General features: G+C 44.1%; 2 protein-coding genes and 2 pseudogenes across 2 annotated transcripts; 2 read left to right on the top strand and 2 right to left on the bottom strand.

Annotated features, from left to right (window-relative positions):
• Positions 1–6: 6 nt before the first annotated feature.
• LOC127783548 (E3 ubiquitin-protein ligase SINA-like 10) lies at positions 7–1,208 on the bottom strand. Its single transcript, XM_052310744.1, has 2 exons — positions 872–1,208; positions 7–735 (listed from the first exon to the last, which is right to left on the bottom strand). Exons 1-2 carry the CDS (start codon positions 980–982, stop codon positions 7–9), a joined length of 840 nt encoding a protein of 279 aa, XP_052166704.1. The 5' UTR covers positions 983–1,208.
• Positions 1,209–3,791: 2,583 nt separating this feature from the next.
• LOC127753838 (glutelin type-A 3-like) lies at positions 3,792–7,352 on the bottom strand (annotated as a pseudogene).
• LOC127753754 (probable isoaspartyl peptidase/L-asparaginase 2) lies at positions 7,351–11,147 on the top strand (annotated as a pseudogene).
• Positions 11,148–17,622: 6,475 nt separating this feature from the next.
• On the top strand, positions 17,623–19,926 carry LOC127766443 (protein NRT1/ PTR FAMILY 1.2-like). Its single transcript, XM_052291488.1, has 3 exons — positions 17,623–17,863; positions 18,024–18,241; positions 18,324–19,926. Exons 1-3 carry the CDS (start codon positions 17,782–17,784, stop codon positions 19,794–19,796), a joined length of 1,773 nt encoding a protein of 590 aa, XP_052147448.1. The 5' UTR covers positions 17,623–17,781; the 3' UTR covers positions 19,797–19,926.
• The last annotated feature ends 954 nt before the right edge of the window (positions 19,927–20,880 follow it).

Raw genomic sequence — 20,880 nt, 5'->3', positions numbered from 1 at the left:
AACTAATTAGTTGACCCGGGACTTCAGGTGTTGCCGAATGTCACCGTTGCGTGGTCGTTTCTTGGAGACGTCGTAGACGGACACGATGATGCTGGCGGTGGCGGGCGGATGAGCAACCCTGGGCACGACGAACGCGTAGCAGTCGGCCGGCAACGACCCACCGGCGAGGGCCGTGCTCCTCACCGGGAACTCCGACGACGACCGCCACCCCGTGGCGCGGCAGTGGAACGCGACGTGGCACTCGAACTTGGGCTTCGCCTTCGCGCCGGCATGGGGATCCAGGAGGAGCACGGCGCCGGCGAGGCCGGCGGGTCCGGCCGGCGCGACGTCGACCAGGAACAGGTGGCCGCCGTCCACGTCGCGGAGGACCCGCTTGCCCTCCTGGACCTGCAGGTCGAACGCCCTGGCGCGCCTGAACTCGGTGGCGGGCGGCCAGCCGTGGCCGCCGGTGAAGTGCGCGGGCAGCGACGAAGTCGCGCCGGCGAAGCCGCTCCCGGGCTCCGGGCAGAAGCACGGCGCGTGCGGGCACCCGTCCTCGTGGCTGTCGCTGTCGTGGTAGGCCGTCTTGGCGTCGCACCCGTAGCCGGCGTTGCGGCAAGGCACCAGGATGGACCTCAGAATTTGCTCCACGGCGAAGCAGCGGTTGTACGCGGTGTCCATGGCGCAGACGTGGCACCTGTTCTTGTCCGGGAGCTTGCCATGGCAGGACGAACAAATGACATGCCCAACTCCACACTACCAAAAAAAAAAAGAGGACCCGAAAAACAGGTTAATCAAGATCAATACATGGTGAATGTTGCTCATACATCCATGGTAGAAAGACAGAAAAGGAACCAATTTTACAATATTAGAGACAAGGATGATTGAGTACCTGCAAGACTGGAGGCTTGAGGGGATGACAGCAGACGGTGCCGTCGAGTACCTCCAGATCGACGGTGGCAATGGTGGCGACGGAGCTCCTCTGCCCGGCGCTCTGCTCCATCGCTATTCGCTCCCTCTCTTCTTCTTGATTGCAAATTTGCTGCGCAACGGCTAAAAACTCAAAACTTTCTTTGCAACCTTTTCATTTCGTCAGGCTAGGTGCAGTAGGAGTGTGGTAGTACTAAAACTGGTAAGCCTGACGGATTTGACGTTTGACAGAAGCCAACGGCTTTGGCTCGGAGGGAGCTGCATTTTGATTTTTGAAAACGCCTTTCATTTACCTTTTTTTAAAGTACATTGGAACACATGTACTAGGTTAAATCAATATTTTCACTTAACACTATACTCCCTCTGTAAAAAAAAAAACCAACCTAAGAAGCCAAACGGAGCCTAAGAAGTATGGGATGAGATATAATCTAATACAACAAATCTGGAAAGAAGTCTGACCAAATTTTGTTGTGACGGAGGGAATACATCTTTACATAAGTCTCCAGTTTGGACTCCGGGTGATCAAAACAAGCGAATATGTGAGAGAACTTCATATGATTTACACACGTATAATTATAAAAGGCAAAACATTTTATGTTTTCTTCCTTCTTTTCGGTGTGAGCGGTAATTAACTAGTTTTACCTTTTCTTAAGTAAATTTTACATTGGGCCATATGTTTTGATCAAGATTTTGTTATAAACTAAGGTTAAATCAATATTTTCACTTAACAATATACATCTTTACATAAGTTTTCAGTTTGGACTAGGGTCTAAGGGTAATCGAAACAAGGGAATATGTGAGAGAACTTCATATGATTTGCATACGGATAATTATAAAAGGCAAAACATTTTATGCTTTCTTCCTTCTTTTCAGTGTGAGTGGTAATTAACTAGTTTTATTTTATATTTTTATTTAAATTCAAAAATAACTAGTTTTATTTTCTATTTTATTTTTGTTCATTTGCCCCTGCGTATAGATCATTTTGTGCCACTTTTAAACATGTTCACATCATTATTTTAGTGTGATTTACTAAAAAAAAAGTTGTTTTGTGATTTGCAAATATTTTTTTAAAGATATTTATCTTAATACTATGGCACTACGGATGATGATTTAAACTAGCTTTTCTCTGACAACTTCCTTTGATGTGCTCATCCCAAGTCCAAAGTGCCAACTAGTGCAAAGATATGTGATGTTAAGTGAAAAGGTTGATTTGGCCATTTCCCATTGTGAAACTTTGTTAAAAATATATGGTGCAATGTGAAATTTACTTCTTGGTTTAGGACTTTTTCCTTCCCAGTGTCTTATTGCCACTTTGTCCACCAAAGGTTGGAAGTGAATCATGTGAAGCAATTTATCCTACTAGTGTTCACCCGAGAAGAGAACAGAAGGTGCGTCCCTTGTTGCCTTGGCACGTAATTTAGCCTCTGCTAACCAATGACCTAGAGCAAAGGTATAAAACAAAAGGCGATACAATGGCATTGCCTTACTTACTACTAGGTGCAACTAATTTGAATTCAAATATGCGTAGCGGTTTCTACCTGTTCGAGATTATTGACTGGATTATTGTTGCGGGCTATCTACTTTATTCTGGGATAAATTAAATATTTTTAATCTAAACTTATAAATGGCTTAGAATAAGTGGTCTAAGCAATGCATTAGAAGAAAGTTTTTTTTTTAAAAAAAACATATTCTCAAAGGTGTGGAACAAATAATCCACATCAAAAATCCAGTGAAGTAGAAATGAACATGTTTTATACCACTTATTTCTCTGTCGTCCAAACACCCAAAGATAATAATACCCTTGCTATAGGAAATCAATGTGTATTTTGTCTAGAAGTCCAATTCTTCTCAGCTAAATGGATGATTGATTATCTAAATTTATGATGATATTCCAAGATATAAAGTATGAATTAACTATTACCAAGTTGAAAAGTTGTTTCTAAAAAAAGTATTATAAGAAACTTATAGATAGAAAACTTTTGCAAAAAATGCACCGTTGGGGAGCTTGGGAAGCGTGCTCGTGATAATCAATAATCCAAGGAACAAGATCGATCGTGTGTTTATTGGCTTATCAACTGCAACCAAAATTTGAATGTTTGAAACTTAGTTTTAGATTTTAGAGTTAATTTTCGGATTTATTCATCATAGTTTATTTTGTAGTATTGACTTTTGAACTGGTAATAACCCATAAATTGTTTTGGATTACTTCATTCTTTTTTGGAGTAAAATATGGGTACTACAATACATGATGTAAACTACGCATAGTGAGTCAACTTATGTGATTGGTTTGTGCATGCTCAAATCCAAAATTTTGGATACGTGTTGTTGCTTTTGACATGCTGAACTCTTGTGCCACAAGCAGTCAAAGCCACAGTTTTTGTGGTGCTCAAAAGACTCGCCAAACTTTTAATGGAAGTCCAACTAGTGATTTGAGTGCCTAGCCAACTTTTAATGTATATAATAGATAAGTGATATTTTTTTATATGATCTACAAACAAGCTAACACGTTTCAATATTTGAAAGGTTTCAAAGTTGTTTGCATCTCAAGACTTTAACCGCGTTCATAGAAGTGATGGAAAATATTCCTCACATGTTCATTATGACATATATGCAAGTCACTCTATCTCTTACACTCCTTTTATGCTCCTTTTTATGGATCACAAATTAATATTTCTTGAAGGCACATGGTTAAATATGTATTGATTGTTAATTAGATAAATGGAACTTGTGTACTCATAATATTTAATATAGCTATTTAGACGGGAAACAAAATTATTATTGTTCTTATTCCAACCATCCAATATTACATAGTTACAATCAGCATGCAGTCTTTTATTTCTTGTAATTTATTTGGAAACCATCCCTAGCAATCCAAGCCTATACTATAATGATGCAGTCATGATATCTTGGAAGCTCCTGTAGGCATGACTAGGAGTGAACACGCCTGACTCCACTCCCCTGTTGTGCTTGAGTCTCCTAGCTTCTTCTCTTGAGATACGATATGCATTTGCCAAAACATTGTTAGGAAGTGCACGGAAGATGGAATTCTTTCCCGCGATTTGGCTAACAATGGAATTAGGGTTGGTTTTGAATGCAATATATAAGCATCCTTCTCTTTGTGCTTTTTTCACAACTACATGGTGTTGTGGTATAATTAGCAGCTGCCCAGGACGAACCTCTCCATCAAACACTGTCTTTCCATTGTTGTTGACAACTTGAACCCGGCACGACCTTGAGTAATATAGACAATGCTATGAGCATTGATGTTCCAAAAAGGTGAAAGGAGCGTGTTCTACAACAAAAATATTATAAAAAGTTGTCAGCATATTTTTTTAAAGCTTTTCTTTGCTAAGATAATATATCTTGTGATTTTACCTGGTACAAATTTACTTTCACGGCACTCATTTGTAGAAGATTAAGAATTGGAAACTTCTGCACATTTAGATATGTGATCCTTCCTGCTCTAGTGTTGTATGTATCAGCGAGGTTCGGGTTGTCGATATTCTATCTTACCCTCATGGTACAAAAGGTCTCATCCAAACCATTAGAGTGACCACCTTGAAATTGTTTTTGTTGATATTGTGTTTGTCTATACTCACTTGGTTGCACCTGTTCTTGTTGTTGCTCTTGCACTGATGCATATGGTTTTAGAAATGCAAGCCCATGCTCGACAAGAACAATTTCTCCGCGTTGGTCATTTTGACATTGGAGTTGCCTTGCTACTCCACTGCTAATGCCAAGAGCCTCACTAAGCAGTTCAACACTAAATCCACCAAAGATGTTCTTCGAACTCTCCCTTGCCTCGGATCTATACAATTGTTGACCAATCTTATTGTTGCCAGCTAAAAAGAAATCCTATCAATCCATAAACAAAATAAATCAGCATGTCAAAGAGAGAAGTGCAATAAATCAAACGAATTCAAAGAATGCTTGGGTTGTTGGCAATAAATAAGCTATGATTAATTACCTTTTTTCTAGGATCAAGCTGGTTAGTACTATTGTATATATCAGTGACGTATATGGCAACAATTGGTACATCACCATCATTGTAGCACCAATGAGCTACACCAGCAGGCAATGCAACAACATCTCCCTGTCTGAAACGATGGATCTGTTGATGTTCATCTATGAATTTATAATTTTGGCTTTGTCCCTTGAATGATTAGTTTTGCCCGGATTGTTGAAACTATTGTTGGTAAGCCTCATGACATCCTGGGAAAGTTGGTCCTGTTACACCTCTACCTACAAATCCAGGATTCCACATTAATAAAAGGATATAAAAGCAACAATTATCCAATATATACTTAAATAGATGCACGAACCTTGGATGATATACACTAGAGTTGCTCCATTGGAGTAATTAGGTAGTAGAAGACCTCTAGGTTCAATAACTCGACGGACAACAAATACTCCGGTACATTGAAATAACTTATTAGAGATATCGTAAACCTCGGTTGTATCAGCTTGGGACCTTACTGTGCGAATCGGCTTGAATGCCTGCAAATGATCAAATCTGCACTCTCTTGGATTTCCACGGTGGGAACTCTGCCATTGACTAGTACTTTGACTTAGAAATTGGGCTAACGAGCCATGACACAAGAGGAACAAGCAAATGGCAGAGAAAACTACTGGGAATTTGGTGGTTGCTATTTTTCTTGTGGACTAAACTCAATGCTTTGTGTGAAACGGTAATATATTTTGGTCTTTTTATACTGATGTGAAGTATCTTCGTTCAAAAGTTAAGATAGAGTTTGTTAATGTCCAGATGTGGAATGACTCATTAGATAGTAAGGTACACGGAGGGTGGATAGATGAGTGTGGACTCACAAACATGCATGAGCGGCACATTGTTATTTTCAATTTTCTTTTCTTTTCCTTTTATTTTATAGGGATCCTTCTTGTCATGTTCTACAATTAAAAGATTGTTTTTAATCTGGACCGCATGTTGTGTATTGCTTTAATTTTGTGATGAAATGTTTTGGTTGAGCATATGATTTAAAATAATCGGTTGGATTTATTAGTATGTTTTGGAGTTACGAAAGATAAATAAGTCGTAATCTCATTATGTGATGTAAAACAATCAGTTGTGCCTGCTATGTGGTCACGGAAGGTGGATAAATCATAGCCACGTCATATTACCTATTGTATTGTTACATGACAAACACATTGTTGTTTGTTTATGAAAATATATACTCCCTCCTTCCATAAATGTTGGACACCGTTGACTTTTTTAAATATGTTTAACCGTTCGTCTTATTTAAAAACTTTTATGAAATGTGTAAAACTATATGTATACATGAAAGTATATTTAACAATAAATCAAATGATACGAAAAGAATTAATAATTACTTAAATTTTTTGAATAAGACGACCGGTCAAACATTTTTAAAAAAGTCAACGGCGTCAAACATTTTTGGGATGGAGGGAGTATATGCTTTTGGTTTTGGTTTCTTCTAACCTAATATATTATTTCTATGCATGGTTGTTGACTTGTCACAAATTTATCTCATAATAAATATATTTTACATGTACGGCACCTATTGACTGTGACATGGTAGTCACATTTTTGTGAGACTTAACTTTAAACTGCAGCACTGGCGTCCCGTTAAACTTTTGCAAACATGTATGATAGCTGACAAAACCATCGGAAAAAATGCTAGACGTGGGCCCGTCCATGTCTACTTAAAAACCATTGGCCCCTGCTATCTGTAGTCTGTAGGAGTCGTCCGGATCAGAATAAAAAAGGAATAAGTCCACTTTGACTCCCTTAAAAATGACCCGAATCTAATCCGTGACCCTCAACTGTAAAATCGGATAGGATGACTCCCCGAACTATTCAAACTAGTGTAATTTGACTCCCTCAGTGGTTCTGGATGGCGGTTTTGCTGACGTGGCGTTGACGTGGCGATGTTGACCTGATGTGTGTTGTTGATGTGGCACTTATATGGCATTAAAATAAAAAATTATATGGGCTCCATTCGTCATTCACATAAAAAAAATTGCGAGGCCCACATGTCATCCTCTATCTATCCTCCTTTCCCCCTCTCTCTCCCTTCTCTCCCTTCTCTGTATGTTTCTCTTCCTCCAGATTCGGTGCGGAATCTGGAGCGGCGGCGGCGACAGGGTGAGGGCCGGCACAAAGGAAGGAACTTGAGCGGGTCGAGCGGCGGCTTCGGCGGCGACGGCCTCAGCTTGCAGGAGAAGGTGGGGGCGTCCGGCCGGTGGCCTCCCCCATGATGGTGCCGCGCCAGGCTGGGACGAACGAGAGGGCTAATGCAGACGGCGTAGCCTGAGATGCCGCCAGCCCCAGCCGTGCCTCCCGGTCTGCGCCGGCAGGGGGTGCCGCCTCTGTTTCTTTCTGCCCGGAGAACATGCATGTGCACAGCGTTGCCTAGCAGATGCAAGTGCAGCGCCGGTGTGGGGTAGCAAGGCGCGGCCGCCATGGAATCCAGTCTAATTTTGGCAGGACCAGCAGCTGCAGGACGAATCCGTCCTACCAGCGTGGTCTACCCGAGTCCTACAGATCTTGAGGTCGTGGACTGGTCTGATTTTATTCTTTGTGGTCACTGTTTGCAAGGTCTTGAGGTCGTAGACAATAGCTACTTCATCACCGAGGACAACGTCGGCATGCTGAAGCTCACCAAGGAGGCTAACAGCATCTTGGTTTGTCGATCAGTGCATTGACTCGTGTTACCAATTCGCCTATGAAAATTGTTAACATCTAACCGTGACATCCTGTGATTAATTGATACAAGCAGTTTGACTGCCGTATCCCGCGCCGGAGACGGTGGGTTGCGCAGTGGTGCACTCAAACGGCCACACCACGGCGGCCATGTCCATGGGCGGGCTGATAAACAAGATGACCGGGCGCATCGGCGACTCGCCGTTGATCGGGTCGGGGGAAGGCAAGGCCATCATACGCTCCACGCTGGCGCGCGACGTCGCCGCCGTGATGGAGTACAGGGGCGCCGGGCTGTAGGAGGCCATCGACTACTGCGTCAAGGAACGGCTGGACGAAGGGTTCATCGGGCTCATCGCGGTGTCCGGCACCGGCGAGGTGGCGCACGGGTTCAACTGCACCGGCATGTTCAGCGGGTGCGGCTGCAGGAGAAAAGAGAGAGAAGGAAGAGAGGGGAGGAGGAAGAAGGGTTGGAGAGAGAAAGGAAGACATGTGGGTCCCACAATATATTTTGTGTGTAAATGACAGACGGGTCCCACATAATATTTTTAATTGTAATGCCACATAAGCGCCACGTGGGATGAAGACCGGGTCAACACCGCCATGTCAGTGCCACGTCAGCAAAACCGCCATCCAAAACCGCTGAGGGAGTCAAATTGCACTAGTTTGAATAGTTCGGGGAGTCATCATATCCGGTTTTACGGTTGAGGGTCACGGATTAGATTCGGGTGACTTTTAAGGGAGTCAAAGTGGACTTTTTCCAATAAAAAACAAAGGGAGCCTTGTGCAGTTTGGACCGATATAAAGCAAAATCATTATGGAAAAAGTACAAATTAGCCCCCTGAACTATAACGGTCGACCGAATTAACCCTCTAAACCCAAAAATCAGACATCACTCATCCTAAACTTTTAATACCGGACGAATTATCCCCTTGACCCAATTCAGGACGGTTTTGTCTTACGTGGTGTAAGCGTGGCACTCCTGTCATCATTTTCTTTTTTTTAATGGTGGGGCCTACCTGTCATATATACTCTCTCCCCTCCTCTTTCTCGCTGAGGAGGCGAGAACGCCCGAGAGAGAGGGGGGGAAGAGGAGAAAGAGGAGGTGAGAGATTATATATGACAAGTAGGCTCACTATTGAAAAAAAGAAAATGTTGACTGAAGTGCTATGCGTACGCCACGTAGGACAAAATCGTCCTGGATGTCGAGGGCGATAATTCGTCCGGTATTAAAAGTTTAGGATGAGTGATTCTGATTTTCAGGTCTAGGGGTAATTCAGTCTGGGTAATTAGTACTTTTCCAATCATTTATGATCCGTCTAAACCTGAGCACGAAACCGTGCCTGATTCCGTGGTTGCATGATGGAAACGTGTAACACCAAAGGTAGTAATCTCAGTGCCGATTGCGACCCAAAACGCCCGGCGCGTCGACGGCCGGACCGCGTCGATCGATGACGGTTACTGCACACGCACGCACGCAAGCATGCCCGATCCCTGGAACCCAACCGCGCGCACGCGCCGTGTTCCGCCGGCACGGCGACACGTACCACGGCTGGCCGTTCCCCTGTCTGTCAACCACCACCAGCCGATGGAGGCGACGGCGTACGTCACGCGCCGCGGAAGACGGACACGCGGTTGCGCTCGCGTAGTCACGCCTTCCGCGCGCGCGCGCCGCGCAGCCCGGCCGCCTCCTCCACCCACGCAAGCAAAAGTACTAATTACGGCCACGGCCTCCCTGCAGCGAGGGTGGTTTGTACGCGATGCGACGTATCGCTGCCCGGACGGCAGCTGTGATAGGCGTCCCCGTTGGCCCGGCATGGGCAAGCTGATCGGTGGTGAGGGCGTGAGGCCGTGGCCTCTCGCACGACGACGGGGCACGTACGCGCGCAGGTACTAGTCAACGGGACCGATCTGGTAACAAGCCGGCCACCGATCGGGGCTCGGTTGTTGCTCACCTTTCCGCGCTACGGGAAATGCTCATAGCTATAAAGAGTTATAGACCAGCCAAATTTGATTCTGCGTATTTCCATTTGAACGGTCCTTTTACTCCAACAGATCATTCATATTACGTCTTTCATATTATATATACATCGTTCAATATCTATTTAGCATTATAAGTTATTTTGATTTTTCCCTAATTATTTTTTAGTGAGTTTATAAACAAATTAGTAACATATATAATACCAAATTAGTTTCATTAATTTAACATTAAATATATATTTTAATAAATATATATATTAATAGTATATTTATTTTGTGTTGAAAAAAATGTCACTATATTATAAACTTAGTCAAACTTTTTAAAAAAAAATTGAAAAAAATCAAAGTAACTTATAATATGAAATAGGGGAAGTATTTTCTAACTTTCATAATGCCTATATTTTGAATGACTAAATTATATTTGTACCGAATAGATTATTTTTAAAAACAACTATATTTGTACGGATATATATTTTAAGGATGGATAAGTTTTTTTATGACTCTTAATTATGTATGCAAATTAAGCAATCTAAATTATGTATGCAATTGAGGTCACCGTAGCCAGCTTGAATCAAGGATCGAGGAGGGCGGGGCAGCAAGGACGCAGTGGTATTCGTCAGTGCTGTACTTGAAGCAAGGAGCGCGGGACAGAACCATAGTTGGCTACTGATATATGGGTCTGTAGTTTTTTTTTTCACTGACCGAACTACTACCTCCGTCCCAAAATAACTGTAGCCGTGAAAATACGTGTCCAACATTTGACCATCCGTCTTATTTAAAAAATTTATGAATTTTTTTAAAAAAATTAGCCACACATAAAGTACTATTCATGTTTTATCATCTAATAACAATAAAAATAATAATTATAAAAAAATTTCAAATAAGACGAACGGTCAAACGTGGAGATGAATAGTGCAAAACTGCACTTATTTTGGGACGGAGGGAGTACCACAGTAGATGCCATAGAGGAAAAAATAGTGGGTTTTGTAATGAGGGGGTAAGTTGAACGATTTTGATGGTTGAGGGGTGTTCGATTGTTGGTTTTGAAGTTAAATGGTGTATTTTTGACATGTAATAGCTGAGAGGTGTAAAATAGACTTATCTTTTTTTCGTAATCGCTACATTTTGAAAGACTAAATTTTAACAACTATGTTGGTAATGGATAGATTTTTTTAAACAACTATATTTGAATGGATATATTTTAGAATGGATATTATTCTAGTGGTTCTCAATTATGTATGCAATCTCAATTATGTATCCAGTCTCAATATGTATGTAAATCTCAATTAAGTAAGCAATCTAAATGAGGTATGCAATCGAGGTCACTGTGGGCACTTCAAATCAAGGAGTGCGAGGCAGCAAGAACATGGTGGTATTCATCGGTGCCATACTCGAAGCAGAGAGGCGCATGACAGAACCGTAGTGGAATCCAGCCTCTCTCCTCTGGCCGTTGTTGCTGGTCGAACTTGAGTGGTTTACCTCGAATGGTAGTGTAGCTCTGGAGGACTCGGTGGCAGCGGTCCTCGGGGAGGATCTCGGCAACAACACTCCACATGGAGGACTCCGATGGTGGCGGTGATCCTGTTTCGCTATGCATCGCAGCTCGCGTGAAAGGGGAGAGATGAGATCGAGAGAGAAGAGAGAAAGAGGATGGATTAAAGAGATATTGTTAGCAACTTACAGATGGCCCCTGTAGTTTCTTTACATTTTTTTCGCCTACCGAATTGCCATATTGGAAGCAACATAGATGAAAACCGCTTGATTTGGAACGAGGGGGTAAGCTGAACGGTTCTGATACTTAAGAGCTATGGACACTCGGTTTTGAAGTTGGAGGGTGTATTATAGACAAACATAATAGTTGAGGGGTGTAAAATAAATTTATTCTTTTTTATATCAAAATGGCTATATATTGATAGAAAACACGAGGCCTGGGAGATCGGCTTAACTCCAGTGCAGGTCCAAAGCTCACCTTCGAATGTATGAGCGTGCCAATTGATTTGATCCTGTAATCAACAAGAAATAGAGACAAAGAATTCGTGGTTAAATCTATAAATGATAGCCGATCGGCTAGGTGCCGATGACATATCATTTATCTTTGAGCCGATGTCATATATGAATCGATCGGCGGTTATAAATAGATAGTAAGGAACTAAATCTATTCGATCGGCAGTAGATATTAACGATATATAGTTCTTATATTAATATATACTTAAATCAAGTGATTGGGATAGATCGGTCACCATGCCGAGACAGTATAAATCATTTAAATCGAAATATATATTAATAACAGGATTATATATGTTTATAGCATAGCCGATCAGATAGATCTAGCATGTATCGGCTAATACTCCGATACTACTTTATATAAAGATATCAAAACAAATATAATATACCAAACAAAAGCTTAATATACTTAAATGCAATAAGATCTTGACATAAAGGGCGGATTTAACATGTCATTGAAACACATAGACCGAATATGGTTAAATCAGATAAGGTCGGCTGAAACTCCGATACTACCCTAATCGGCAACCAGAGAACAGGCTACAGATTGATATTGTAAGCACGACTTAATAGATCAAACTCAACTGATGCAGCATTAAGTATGAAAAGAAGAACAATATCTAGACAATCAAGCCGATGGGTGTTTCATAAAATGGTAGATATCTTATATAATCTAAGACAACGTCGCTATTTAACCTAATCGGCTGCCTTCTATCAACAGATGTTAGTCGATTGTAGGTTAGATGACGATGTTGCCAAAGATTATGTAAGATATATGATAACTTGACGGATTATATAGACAAGATTAGAGTGTCATAAAGATGGAAGCACTAATCCCGAGAACACAAGCTGTCATAACAAGTTTTACCTCTTGTTGAAGATCGAAACCGATGCAGCTCAACCCGAAAGCAAGAACTCGTCAAAATAAAACTAAAGCAAAAAGGTGGCGATGCGCCGAGATTGTATTGAACGTGTGTGTTAAAAATTACATAGGGCTTGGGGTCTATTTATATCCGAGAATTACAAGATATGTCCATACCGGACACGACCACTATCTCTAACAAACTCTAAGATACCATAAGTCTTTGCGACAGACTTTTGCCCAAACATATCTCTAAGAAAGTTACATAAAACATCCTAATTAATAGATACAATTGCCTTCTCAGGACTCTATCCATGTGCGGCAATCATCTTGAAGCACCTCAATTCAACCCAATGTCATACACCAAATTATACTGTCAGAATCGGCTGCATCGGCTCACCTAGTCCGACTCAGACCCAGCCGATCCTAATCGTAGCCGATCTGGACTTCAGCTGATTCTTGCTCTGTTCTCGGATCAATCTCCGCCTTCGACTCCACCTTGATCTAATCTCCTTTTCCGATGCTGATATTACCAAATTTGGTCGTTAACACTATAATTCAACGATTAAATTTTAACGGCTATATTTGTAACACACCTATATTTGAACGGAATATTTTGGAATGGATATTTTTTTAATGGCTCTCAATTATGTATGCAGTCTCAATTATATATGTAATCTTAATTATGTATCTAATCTCAATTATATATGCAATCTTAATTATGTAAGAAATCTAAATTATGTATACAATTTACAAACACAAGTAATCCAGCCCCACCTCAGCCACAGCCACCTAGGCATCCCCACCTCAACCGCAGACACCTAGGGCAAGGATGGCGCAACTGGGGTCCGTGTGGGCGGTGCATGGCCGGAGGTGCTGCAGGCAGAGTAGGTATGCCGCCGCCAACCACATCCACCACCCTACAATCCATCCCTACCTACAGATTTAGTATGCTCCTTCCTCTCCACCTTCACTCCTCTGTGGTTCCACTCGCCGGTGCCCCGTTGTTGCCATTGCCGCTAAAAAAAGTAGAGGGGGGGGGGGGGCTCAGTTGCACCGAGCAGTGATGACAACAACAATAGACAAGGCGTCGTTTGGTCAATCCGGATATGGGCATGAGCTCGGTGCAGAAAAAAAGGGTTGCAATATGGCGCGAGGAGAGAATTAGAAATGCTAAATTTGTCGCTTCTTTCTCCAGGATATAGCAGACGCACTAATTTGGAGGACCGGATGGTATATGTGCTCGAGCCGGTTTTTTCTCTCCCCCCTACCCCCCTACACTATTTTGTTGATAGAGGACGTGATAGATGAGTTGCTGCTGGGAATGCTCTAAAGACACACGATAGCATCGATCTCAGTTGATCTGATAGCACAGAAACCACAACATATGTTATAGTACTACTAGATTATTTTTAGGCAGACGTCTATTTTATCCCAACTGCTCCAGTGCGCGGTGCGCCGTCTAAGTAAAATTAGACATCATTCCAAATGTCTCAACGATTGTGAATGCCTCAAATCAGCTATTTAAGCAGTGTTTTGCTCCAACGAACGCTATCGACGACAAATCACGCAGCAAAAACGTACGACGTGTAAGTGGATCGATCGAACGTCTGGTCGATCGTTAAAGTGGGCCGGATCTTTTCTTCTCCGATCGATCTCATGATCTTCCCTTTAGTAGCGCATGTACCTATTCTCGGCTTTATCTTTACGTGCCTATCGCTCAATGCGGTTCAGGAGGGGACAACAACGTATCGTCCTGGCTCCTGTGCACATCTTTTTTCTCCTGTTGATACAGCTTTAATCAATTTTGGTGTAAACTGGTACCCCTTGGTGGAATCCACGGCATGACGGGTCGATGCTTCTGCAGTTCTCTGTGCTGTGCGTTTCACATGACATGGTAATACGTCCAACGGAGAGAGACATGGAATTCTGCGTTCTTTTAGGGTGTGTCTAGTTGGAGGGATATCTTGGATGGGAGATGGCGGTTCAGTTTTTAAGTGTGTTTGGTTGGTGGGTGAGGGTGGATAGGGCGGCCTGAAGAGGAAATATTCCACGAAGATGTTGGATGAGTGTATCCGGCTAAATTGGCCGGATGAGGATATCCACCTTTGCTAATCTTGACCATTAGTTCTTGATTAGCAATAACTAAAGTATATTGTTGTTAATTAGTAATTAACTTGTCAAAATTAGTGTTGATTAGATATAATTACTCTATTTTATTGTTAATTAGTATAAATTATAGCTATATTAATGATAATTAACATATTTTAATATTAATTAATATGTTATTGTTTTAATTCAATCCATTCTCGTCCACCCAACCAAACAAGAAACTGGATGGCCATATCCACTTAAACAAACAAAAAACTGGACCACCATATCCCTCAAAGTATGGATGGTCATATCCTATCCAGCCTTGACCACGAACCAAACACACCCTTAAGTAGGTTGGGAACTCCTTCTCCTTGCACGGAAAACGGAGCGGTCTATTAGCGCATGATTAATTAAGTATTAGCTTTTTTTAAAAAAATGAATCAATATGATTTTTTTAAACAACTTTTGTATAGAAACTTTTTTTTAAAAGAAGTACCGTTTAGCAGTTTGAAAAACGTGCGTGTGGAATACGAGGGAGATGGGTTGGGAACATTGAGAAAAAAACACAGGTTGGGCGTTCCTTATTTCAGTGAGGAACAACTCTCATGAGGTGATGTATCCAATGTCTGTCATGTGCAGTGCGTGGTATATACTAGCATGATGAATCGCCCATTGACCTGGTCTTGGCACGACAAGCCGATGCTGCGACGAAAGTGGAAAGAATCATACATGTACAAACAGGACAATCACATGCATGTAAAAAACAGAACAATTATACTTCCATCCATCGAGCTGGCTCTGGCTAAAGCTATAGTTAGCTCGCCAGTTTCGGCAGTGCGGGGAAGTGTTTTCATTGCTTAAAGGGTATTTTCTAATTTCTTGTGTACCATTTAAACAGTAAAATAAATTTTAAAAAAATAACAAGATACTTCCTCTATAAAAAAAAACTTAACCTAGGACCCCTCCTAGTACAATAAATTTGAACTATATTTGAGATTTTTGGGACGGAGGGAGTACATTAATATGAGATATATCAATTCATAAACATGCAAGTTCAAATTCTAGATAGATTTTTTTATTTGTATAAATCAAATTTAACATTGCATGTTTGAGAGATATATTTATATTATATATCGTTAATTGTTTTTTAATTTTTTTATAACTACTTAGATGATATAAAAAAAAGAGATAAAAATCCATCTCCCAATATGTTCTCTTGATGTTGATGCACTGCTACAAAAAGACATGTACAGATCGGTACTATAGGTGTCGGAACAGGTAAAACCGGCACCTATAGTGTTTTCCCACCTACAAAGGCTAAAAATATAAAAAGCGACACCTTTAAGCGATTATAGGTGTTGGTTCTATAGAAAAACGACACCAATACTATAATTGTCGTTTTTTTTAAATCCGACACCTATAATTTATCATAGGTGCCGGTTAATTAAAAACCGACATATAATATATGATAGTGCCCCTAAAAACCAAGCCGAACCGACCGCTCGTTCTTATCCTCCCGAGCGCCCGAGTAGATCAAGAGAGGAGGACCGCGTCTCTCTCTCTCTCCTCGCGCATGCCTCTCTCTCTCGCGGCGCCCTCCCCTCCACCAGATCTGGCGGGAGGAGAGGCAGCCGTAGCGGCGTGTGACAGCTGCGGCAAGTGGTAGCGGAAGGGGAGGTGGCAGCAGGGGCGACACCTTCCCCTCCGCCAGATCCGGCGGGAAGGGAGGTGGCGGCGCCCTCCCCAACATCAACTCAATATTGGTGTTTTTAGTGTTCTTAGTGTTCTTGGATGTTCTTAATTGGTCGGGGTGAAGGAGAGCTTCTCGATGGATCGGGTCGAGGTTTTGTTTTATTCATGGAACCTTAAAGGTGCCAGTTTCACTAGAACCGACACCTATTTCCCCTCCACATCAGTGTCGTCTTTTAGGTGTCGATTGGAAAATCCGATATCTTTGTAGGGTTCTCAACCGGTATCAATTAAGGTTTTCGTGGTTGTGATGCTTTGTAGCTACCAAAGTTATGCTTTTGGCGAGTCTATTGAGCTATGATATAATATACCAATGGCGTACGATCAAATCATGTTATCATTAAGCTAGGTTCTTAATTACTTAAGGTCTGGCTTATACGGCTGCTTCGTATGTAGATTCCAAATGGAGACAGGGCTTTCATGCTGAATTAAGAAAGGTTTCTTAAGACTAACTATAGATTCTGTTGATTTAATTAATCTTGTCTATATATGCAGAAGATCTTTTCTTAGAACTTCCCCCATAAAGCCATGACCTGTTCATACTTCATACACATCAACGCGCGCACTGTACCACACACGTGCCCACAACACAAGTGTTCCCACTACCACTAACATACACTCCACCCATCCCAGCTAAAGCCTTAAAGGCTTCATCGTCATCACATTCGTCCCAGTCTCGAAAAGACGCCTCCGGCCGAGCCCAGACTCCGCCGGAGACGGGGAGCCGGTGCACCTAACAAAAGATCGATCGGCGCGCGATACCCCTCCTGCTACACTGTGCTACTTCGTACGTTCGCGCAGTAACTGGTCCATGTCGATATCCCCTGTACGTGCTGTTAACGTTGATCGTTTGCCGCGAACACCCTGCCAGAATTTAGGATCTTGTCAAGCTCCGATCGAGCGGCCACCGTCGCGTCTTTGTTTGCTTTTAGCTACGTCTTTGTTTGTTTCTAGCTACGGAGAGTCTCAGAAAAGTGTTTTCATCTCTTGAAGAAGATATTCTCTTGTTTCTTACCATGTCTAAAATATTTATATTTTTTATAAAAATAATAATTAACAATATAGATTATTTTAAAAATATCACTTCACAAATATACAAATTCAAATTTAATTTCTACGAGTTATATTAAAATAACAAATATAAATTTAAATATGCGTTAACTATTTTTTAATGAGTTCCTTTTGTTACCATTTGTACAGTTTGACCACTCATGTTTGTAAAGTGTTATATCTCATATTAATTAATCTTATCATTTTTTAAAAAAATACTAATTATTTAGATGGTCCGAGAGAAACGAGATGTGTCACATCTCTTAGGATGAAAATCCTTCTCCAAATGTATCTGAGAGTTTCAGTAGCCTCGCCGATCGACTTGCCACACCGCCGTACTACATGCTTTGTCGTCTGTTCGTGGCAGTATATATATTATCCCCTTGCTGTGTCCGTCGACATAAGTGGAGTGTACTAGGTAGACACACTAGCTAGCTAGAGTGATCCAGCTAGCATGGAGGCCTCAGCCATGGAGGAGGCCCTCTCGAAGAAGACGACGAGCAAGGGAGGCCTCAGGACCATACCATTCATCATCTGTAAGCGAAGCGAGCCTGCCTGCCTGCATGCATTCCATCCATCTTTCACCCTGATTTTGCCGGCATCATCTGCACGCCGGCTTTGCACGAGACATATGTACGAGGCTGGCTGGCCTGGATCGAGATGCAAGTTTGGTTTACTTTGTGTTGTTGGTGTCAGCGAACGAGGTGTTCGAGAAGGTGGCCACGTTCGGGCTGCACGCCAACATGATCCTCTACCTCACCGAGAGGTACCACATGACGGCGGCCACCGGCACCGTCGTGCTCTACTTCTGGAACGCGCTCTCCAACTTCCTCCCCATCTTCGGCGCCGTCCTCTCCGACTCCTGCCTCGGCCGCTTCCGCGTCATCGCCCTCGGCTCCGTCGTCAGCCTCGCCGTAAGCACAAACACCAACCAAACCATCCATCCATCCATCGGAGTTTCTTGCGCGATGACACGTTAGACGTGCGTGCGTGCAGGGGATGTGCCTGCTGTGGCTGACGGCGATACTGCCGGCGGACAGGAGGACGCCGGAGTGCGAGGCGAGGCGGGATGACTGTCAGCTGGTGCCGTGGCAGCTGCCGCTGCTGTTCGCATCGTTCGTTCTCATGTCGGTCGGGTCGGGCGGCATCCGGCCGTGCGCGCTGGCGTTCGGGGCGGACCAGCTGGACCGGCCCGACAACAGCGCCCGGAACGTGCGTACGCTGCAGACCTTCTTCAACTGGTACTACACCGTGCTGGGCCTCTCCATCGTGCTCGCCTCCACCGTCATCGTGTACATCCAGCAGGCCAAGGGGTGGGTCATCGGCTTCGCCGTGCCCGTCGTGCTCATGCTCACCGCGCTCACGCTGCTCCTCCTCGGCTCGCCCTTCTACCTCAAGGCGGAGGCCGACAGGAGCGTGCTCGTCGGCCTCGTGCAGGTGCTCGTCGCCAGCTACAGGAAGAGGAGGGGTCCCTTGCCGCCGGAGACGGCCGACGCGTCGCGCTTCCACAACCGGGCCGGGTACAAGCCGAGGACTCCGTCGAACAGGTTGAGGTGGTTGAACCGTGCGTGCGCGCTGGGGGACAACCCGGACAAGGAGGTGAACCCCGACGACGGCTCGGCGCGCGACCCGTGGACGCTGTGCACGGTGCAGCAGGTGGAGGACGTCAAGGCCGCCGTCCGCGTGCTGCCGATATGGTCGACGGGGTTCATGCCCGGCGTGATCATCGGCCAGCAGATGTTCCCCGTGCTGCAGGCGAAGACGATGGAGCGGCGGGTGGGCGGGCTGGAGATCCCCGCGGCGTCGTTCGGCGTCTTCAGCATCCTCACGCTCACCGTCTGGGTGGCCGTCTACGACCGCGCGCTCGTCCGCCCGCTGTCGCGGCTCACCGGCCACGCGCGCGGCGTCACCCTGCGGCAGCGGATGGGCATCGGCCTGGCGCTCTTCGCCGTGGCCATGGCCGTGGCCGCGCGCACCGAGGCCGCCCGCCGCGCCGAGGCGCTGGCCGAGGGTCTCCGCGACTACGGCCCGCAGTCGGGCCGCGCCGTGCGCATGTCCGCCATGCGGCTGGTGCCGCAGCACTGCATCACGGGACTCGCCGAGGCGCTGAACCTGATCGGGCAGATCGAGTTCTACTACTCCGAGTTCCCCAAGACCATGTCCAGCATCGGCGTCTCGCTGCTGGCGCTCGGCATGGGGTTCGGCAGCGTGGCCGGGAGCGCCATCGTCGGGGCCATCAACGCCGGCACCAGGAGCGGCGGCGGCCGCGACAGCTGGCTCTCCAGCAACCTCAACAGGGGGCACTACGACTACTACTACCTCGTCCTCGCCGCGCTGTGCGTTGCCAACCTCGCCTACTTCGTGTGGTGCGGATGGGCGTACGGCGAGGAGGGCCAGAACCGGGTGACCGCGGAGGAGGAAGCGGTGGAAGACACCAAGACCAAGGAAGAACAGCAGCAGAAACTGTAAAACCTTTTTAGTGAGGCAGGCTGCTGCTGTGTTCTGCTTCAGCTTTCTACTTCTCTAGTTCTCTCTTGTGAAAATTGTAGTAATATTTACATGTATATGTTGGTGCAAAAATGGATGGTTCGACCTCGAATCCTATCAGTCCTCCGGATCCAAAGATCCTACAGGGCACAGGCTGCTACCTGCAACGTTAAAATGCTAGTAGTAGCAGCAGTTTTTTTTTTTTTTCTGTTACTCGGATGGGTTGCATATAAGTAGGGATAAAAACGGTGACAGAAATTTTCTACCGACCGAACATCGTTTTGGTAAAAGTAGTATGGTTCGATTCTACTGTAGTAAATATAAAATTTGACTTTTCTAATTTCTTTTAACCCTTCTTCGGTTAATCCTCATGAGGGAGGCAATGGAGGGTATTTATTCCACACCTATTTGTGGTGTGGAATTATTCCCCTTAATCCCCTCCAAACCAAACAAGACCTTAATGTGATATTACAATGGTGGCAAGTATAGCTAATGTTTTTCACTTGTAAAATTTACTCCTCCTCTATTCATAAAATTGGCAGCTTGCCGATTCGTTAAAAAAAAAAAGTATAGCTAATTCTCGACTGACCGATAATCGTTTACATAGAGATACTTCCATTTTCGATCCTCCGTAGAGACCTACTCGTCAGCAGTCGTCAGCATTCGCCAGCATCAAACGGACATGATAAGATGATCACCGCTTCTCTTGCAGCCTTCAGCATTAATGCTGCTTGAGTGCTTGTTGCTGGCGCCAAAATGCTGATGAACCAACAGACAAGATAGCTCCCGCTAAAACCAGTTACGCACTGCAATCAATATGCAGTTTTGCTCGACGTAGCGCATGGATCATTCAGTGGTTGAATACGATGTAGACAAAATTCAACGAGGCCTCCTTGTTTCCCAATTCTCATCATGGTCTTCATCAGTCCAACTGTTGCTGACCATCATAGGCATTAAACACTTAAATGCTGGCGTTACATTTTGTTTGCTTGCCACTATTTCTGCCGATTTCCCGATAAGAAAGCCATAACCTTGGAGACTTCGGATATAAATCTCTTCTCCCTCA

This window comes from Oryza glaberrima, chromosome 1 (assembly GCF_000147395.1).
Source record: "Oryza glaberrima chromosome 1, OglaRS2, whole genome shotgun sequence".
NCBI classification, from domain to species: domain Eukaryota; kingdom Viridiplantae; phylum Streptophyta; class Magnoliopsida; order Poales; family Poaceae; genus Oryza; species Oryza glaberrima.
The sequence above is the reverse complement of the archived record's forward strand: the minus strand, read 5'-3'. Positions and strand labels throughout refer to the sequence as shown.

Bases quoted from the DNA above. Each gene is read 5' to 3' on its own strand.
- LOC127783548 (XM_052310744.1), bottom strand. From the start codon at position 982: ATGGAGCAGAGCGCCGGGCAGAGGAGCTCCGTCGCCACCATTGCCACC. The intron at 736-871 runs GTACTCAATCAT...TTTTTTTGGTAG, and splicing joins TCAAGCCTCCAGTCTTGCAG to TGTGGAGTTGGGCATGTCAT.
- LOC127766443 (XM_052291488.1), top strand. From the start codon at position 17,782: ATGGAGGCCTCAGCCATGGAGGAGGCCCTCTCGAAGAAGACGACGAGC. The intron at 17,864-18,023 runs GTAAGCGAAGCG...TGTTGGTGTCAG, and splicing joins GACCATACCATTCATCATCT to CGAACGAGGTGTTCGAGAAG. The intron at 18,242-18,323 runs GTAAGCACAAAC...GCGTGCGTGCAG, and splicing joins GCTCCGTCGTCAGCCTCGCC to GGGATGTGCCTGCTGTGGCT.